This window comes from Orycteropus afer, unplaced genomic scaffold, assembly GCF_000298275.1.
Source record: "Orycteropus afer afer isolate SDZICR_OR568_19922 unplaced genomic scaffold, OryAfe1.0 scaffold00277, whole genome shotgun sequence".
NCBI lineage: Eukaryota > Metazoa > Chordata > Mammalia > Tubulidentata > Orycteropodidae > Orycteropus > Orycteropus afer.
Window position 1 is genome coordinate 192398 of NW_006921864.1, and position 6503 is coordinate 198900.

Here is a 6503-nt window from a genome sequence, read left to right on the forward strand (position 1 = left end):
TTACTTTTTCTGAAAGATGAGCAAACCTGATATCCAAAGTCAACAAGGGAATCTCAAAATAACCATGATAACAACAAAATTACAGACCAATCTCACTCATGGACAGAGATGCTACACTCTGTTAAAGAAATAATTCAAGACACATTTATTTTGTTTTGTTTGACTCTTCCCCTCCCCACACCAGAAATAATCTTATGGCTCAATACAGTTCATTCAACAATGTAATTTACTTTACCAATAGTTTGACCCACATAAAGCAGGAAAGCATATATCTCAGTCTGTATGTGAAACTTTAGTCATATTACCAAATATAACTAGAAGAGTCGAAGGGTTTTTGAATTTAAAAAAAATGTACATCAAATGTAGAAACATATTATTAATTCATATTTTAAAACATTCTTTTCTAAACTTTTTTTTTATATATATTTAGCACAACCCTAGCAATTGCCTCAAAACTATTTTCCCTCAAGTAAAACCCAAATCTTTACCATGGAGTGCATTCCAACTCATAGCAACCCTATAGGATAAAGTAGAACTGTGCCAGAAGGTTTCTAAGGCAACCAGACCTTTTATTAGCTGTCTAGTGCTTTAACCACTGAACCATCAGTGCTCCTCTCAAACAACCTCCTTCAAATCTGGCCTACAGATATACTTTTATTTCTTATCCCATCAGCTTTCAATTTCAATCTTAGTCTTTTTCATTCTCACAAACATTAGTTCTCTGCCCTTCCTAAAACAGATTATTAGCGTCTCGGCTTTTCTCATTCTACACAAAAGGCTAAGAAGTTGAGGAGGCAACACATAATCTTTTAGACAAGGAAGGAGAGTGGGAAGTAAAAGAAAGCTAAAAAATTCAAATTTGTCCTTAGTGAGATAGCAGAAAGTCAAAGAGATTAATTATTTTCAGTAAATATGTTTTACTTGGCCACACTAGATTGACAATAACTTATGATTATTTTGATAAATTTAAAAAAATAAATAAATAAAGTTCAGAACCTTTTCTAATATATATATATATATATCTTAGATGTGATTAAAGAAAATTTCTTTAACTCAGCATATTATAAAAAATCAAATTTTGCGGAGAGGATGAAAAGTTATTCATCCACTAGTTATTGTTGAAAAAATTGTTTCTTTTGGGATAAATACAGAATATTATCTCACACATTATACTCAAAAATATGTTTAAATTAATATGAATATAAAAATGTAATAATGTATAATAATAAACAACCATAACAAAAGAATAAATAAAGTAGTAATAAAATGTAATAAAACTAAACACAATATATAAAAATATAAAATTAATTTCTCTAATTTTATAGTGTTCAAAACCCACTTAAGAAAGAAATTATCTACAGCCTTAAAGGCAAAAATCATTTTGAATCAACAAAATGAAAATCACAATGATAAAAGACTGTGAACAAAGTTAAAAAAAAAAAAAAAAAACCTTAAAGAAGATAAGGATGTACAGAATATATACAAAATAGATACCAATTCTTAAATAAGTTTTGAAAAGACAGAGTGGAAAAATATGCAAAAAATGCAAACAGAAAAATAAATATAAATGATCGAGAAATCAATAAACAGATTCTTCAACCTCACAAGTAATAGAGGAAATGCAAGCGCAACAATAGGGGATGACATTTTAACTTATTAAGAGGACAAAACTAAAAACCACTTAGCAAAGCAATGTAGAAACAGGTCATCTCATCAAAGAAGCAATTTAGTGTAATTATCTCAGTTTAAAAATATGCATTTCCATTTACCTAACACTTCTATGCAATTTTTGTACATGTGCTTAGTCATATATATATATATATATATATATATTGGCAACAATTGAAATTTTCAGAATCGTTAGCAGAGTAAATTGTCACTCAGCTACAAGCTACATTTTCCAGCCTTTCTTCCAGCTAGATGTGATGTTGTTGTTGTTAGTTGTCATCGAGTTGTCTCTGATTCATAGTAACCCTATGCACAGCAGAACAAAACACTGCCCAGTCCTGTGCCAGCCTCATGATCCTTGATGGATGTGATGTTGTTGTTGTTGTTGTTTGCCATCAAGTTGGCCCCGACTCATAGCAACCCCTCCTTGGGTTTCCGAGGCAGTGTCACTACGGAAGTAGGAATGCCCAACCTTCCTTCCGAGGATGGATGTGATACTCTATCTAAATTATCACCAATTACTTTTGAGTAGCAGCGATATGGGAAATTTCTGGAGTGTGTATCTGAAGAGAATCTGCTTGTTTTTCATTTCTTCTGTATCCCCACTCTAAGGCATCATATGAAAAACCGGTAGAGAGCAAGCAGCTACTCTCATGTAGGCCACAAAACCAATTCTTGTTTGATGGCAGATCAACACATTAAAAAAAAATCTGTTGTTGTTAATCTAGATCCTGAAAAATCTCCTGAAGATAGCCATCTGACCAGTTCTGCTGGGATTTTTGTGTCAGAAAAAAATATACTTTCCACTGGGTTTAAGATACTGGTACTTGGTTTCAGTTAAAGAGAATGAAATAATACTCCAACTAATACACTAGTAAATTCATAAGCCCTGAGCACATGTCATTGAAATACAAAAGCATACTCATATATGCTTTTATCACAATTCATGTATAAATCCATATTTTAAACCAGCAATCTGGCATCTTTAAAATTTTGATAAAGACACAGATCTCAAAAAAATTAGATTTTATCTCAATTGCATTTTGTGTTTACTAACCTCCAAAGTAAGAGCCATCTGTCAGCTTCATTTCTTTACTGGATTTTGTGATGACACCAGCAACACCATGTTGAATGAAATACATTTTTTTACCCACGGCTCCTTCTCGTATGATATAATCTCCTGGTTGAAACACTTCAAATCTTAACTTGCTCAGCATGGCAGTCACAAAATTAGGATCCGCGTTAGCAAATAGAGGCATTGTAGCCACCAGTTTCCGACAGTTGAAGTTGACTATCTCCTAAAGATGGCAAGAGTAAATAAATATTAAGAGAGAGATTAATAGTATCAAAAGGAAACCATATGATAAAAAAAAGAAAAACATAAGCATGTGCACACACACATATGGATATACAGCAGCAAAATTTCAATTCAGAAAAAAGATGTCTAAATTATAATAAGTTACGTATCAAAGTCACAGATCAATGTTTATTATTGTGTTGAAATTTTGTTTCCACCATCTTGTGTAGAAGAGATGGAGAAGCTCAATATCTTTAGTCAAAACAAGACCAGGAGCTGACTGTAGAACAGACTATCAATTGCTCATATGCAAGTTCAAGTTGAAGCTGAAGACAGTTAAAACATGTCCATGCATACCAAAATATGATCTTGATTACATTCCTCCTGAATTTAGAGACCATCTAAAGAATAGATTTGATTCATTGAACACCAATGACCAAAAACGAGATGAACTGTGAAATGACATCAAGAATATCAACCATGAAGAAAACAAGAGTTCATTAAAAAGACAGGAACCAAGAAAATACCAAAGTGGATGTCAGAAGAGAATCTGTAACTTACTCTTGAATGGAGAATAATTAGAGCAAATGGGAGAAATGACAGGATAAGAGAGCTATACAGAAGATTTCGAAGAGCAGCTTGAGAAGACAAAGCCAATTATTATAATGAAGTATGCAAAGATCTGGAGTTAGAAAACCAAAAGGGAAGAACATGCTGAGCATTCCTCAAGCTGAAAGAATTGAAGAAAAACTCAAGCCTTCTGATTAGCAGTCAAGTCCTTAGGCACTATGCTAATGGTTAAGATAGAATAATTCATTCTATATTTTTACTTTATTTGTGGATAGAATAATTAATATGGCTACTCTACCAGAGCTTCCTCAATATCTCTCTGGATTAAAATAGAGGTATGGGGAACAAGCCTTAAGTTGCAATATTGAAAGATTTTATGGCCAATGTATTGAATGATGTAGGAAACATCGAAAGAAGATGGAAAGAATACACAGAGTTACTGTACTAAAAAGAATTAGTCAATGTTCATCCATTTCAGGAGGTGGCATATGATCAAGAACCAATGATAATGAAGGAAGAAGCCAAATCCACACTGAAGGAATTGGCAAAGAACAAGGCTCCAGTAATTGATGGGATACCCACTGAGATGTTTCAACAAACAAATGTTGTCCTGGGAGTACTGACTCATCTGTGTCAAGAAATTTGGAAGACAGCTACCTGGCCAGTTAACTGGAAGAGATCCATATTTGTACCCATTACAAAGAAAGGTGATCCCACAGAATGTGTAAATTATTGAACAATATCATCGATATCACATGCAGGTAAAATTTTGCTGAACATAATTCAAGAACTGTTGTAACACTGGATTCAGAAGAGGACATGGAATGAAGTATATCTGCAATGTAGTAAATTACATAGTGTGGCTTTTCTAGTCATAAATTTTTGTAAACTCCATGGTAGAATTTTCTGTGACAACTGAGTAGCTACTGATTGTTAAAGTTATCCACCTGTGGGTATTTCTTTTGAACGTGGTATGAAGGAATCTTTCGGGAATTTCTCTCTCTCTCTTAGGTATATAGAATTCTGATGTTGGGATGAGTTAGTTTGGCCACTCTGCCAGGTTCAAGAGGAGCCCTTCTAGACGCAGAAGGAGTCTCTCTCACTTCTGGCTAAGAGAAGTGAGAGATACACATTGCTGAGAGAGAGACACCAAGAGACACACATTGCTGAGAGAGAGACACCAAGAGACACCCTCTGTTGGAAGAGGGATTGAGAGAGACTGTTGGCTGAGAGATGGTGGTCTGAGAGAGGCTGAGAGTGTTCCTGAACTTGATTTGTAGCCTGTTGCTTTTCTAATTAACCTCATAATCAGTGAGTTCTGCATGGCCACCACAGTGAATTCTGGAACCAAGCAGAGTGGTGGTGGGTGCTGCAGGAGGAATGGTTGGTGTCATGGTTGGTGAAAGGGCTGGAGGAAGGCAGCATGTCTGGCTTTGCAAGAATAGGCCTTGGGCTACTGAGGGTGATTCTGTCTTTCTCTTGTGGGTTTAGAGAAGGACAGAAGATGCAGCCTCTTTGCCCTTTTGGCGATATCATTGCTGATGTCAGATGAATCTTGGCTGAAAACAAAGAATACCAGGAAGGTGTTCACTTGTATTTTATTGATTATGCAAAAGCATTAGACTGTGTAGATCATAACAAATGATGGATAACATTGAGAAGAATGGGAATTCAAGAAGAGTTAATTGTGCTCAAGTGGAACCTGTACATAGACCAGGAGGCTGTCATTAGAACAGAACAAGGGGATACTGCATAGTTTTAAATCAGGAAGGGGATGTGTCATAGTTGTATTCTTTCATCATACTTATTCAATCTGTATGGTGAGCAAATAATCTGAGAAGCTGGACTATACAAAGAAGAACATGGCATCAGAGTTAAAGGAGGACTCTTTAACCATCAGCAACATGCAGACAACACAACCTTCCTTGCTGAAAATGAAGATGACTTGAAGCATTTACTGATGAAGATTAAAGTCTGCAAGTCTGCAGTATGGATTACACCTCAACATAAAATGAAAATCCTCAAAACTGGACCAATAAGCAACAGAATAAATGGAGAAAAGTTGAAGTTGTCAAAGATTTCATATTACTTGGTTCCACAATCAACAATGGAAGCAACAGTCAAGACATCAGGACATATTGCTTTGGGCAAATCCGCTGAAAAAAACCTCTTTCAAGTGATGAAGAGCAAAGTTATCTGTTTGAACACTAAGGTGTGCCTAACCCAAGCCATGGTGTTTTCTTTCACCTCATATGCATGTGAAAGCTGGGCAATGATTAAGGAAAACTGAAGAAGAGTTAATGCTTTTGAGTTGTGGTGCTGGTGAAGAATACTGAAAGTGCCATGGACTGCCAGAACTAACAAATCTGTCCTGGAAGAAGTGCAGCCAGAAGACTCCTTGGAAATTAGAATGGCCAGACTTCGTCTCACCTAATCTGGTCATGTTGTTGAAGGGGACCATTCTCTGGAGAAGGATATCATACTTGGTAAAGTGTAGGGTCAGTGAAAAAGGGGAAGGCCCTCAGTGAAATGGAATGATACAGTGGCAGAAATGAAGAGGTCAGGAATGGCAAGGATTGTGAGGCTGAGGCAGGACTGATCAGTGCTTCATTCTGTTAACCACAGGGTAACTATGAGTCAGAGAAGATTCAATGACACCTAACAACAACAAGTGTTGTATGGGCAAATATTACACATTTAATAAATGTTTGTTAAATATAAAAGTGTCTCAATAAATTTTGTAATTTATCATTCTTTCATTATTCCATCTGTAAAATTAGGACATCTGTTGCTGTTGTTGTTAAGTGCCGTCGAGTTGTTTCCGACTCATAGTGACCCCATGCACAGCAGAAAGAAATACTGCCTGATCCTGCACCAGCTCCACAATCCCTGCTATACTTGAGCCCATCATCACAGCCACCGTGCCAATCCATCTCTTGAAGACCTCTCCCTTTCGTCGACCCTCCAC

The 6503-nt window shown here is 35.9% G+C and overlaps 1 protein-coding gene across 1 annotated transcript in view; it reads right to left on the reverse strand.

Moving 5' to 3' along the window:
• HCN1 (hyperpolarization activated cyclic nucleotide gated potassium channel 1) overlaps positions 1–6503 on the reverse strand; it is a 670899-nt gene that overhangs the window by 70389 nt on the left and 594007 nt on the right. The window contains exon 6 of the mRNA XM_007950552.2: positions 2726–2966. Within this exon, the coding sequence (XP_007948743.1) occupies positions 2726–2966 (241 nt within the window). The remainder of the gene's footprint in view (positions 1–2725; positions 2967–6503) is intronic.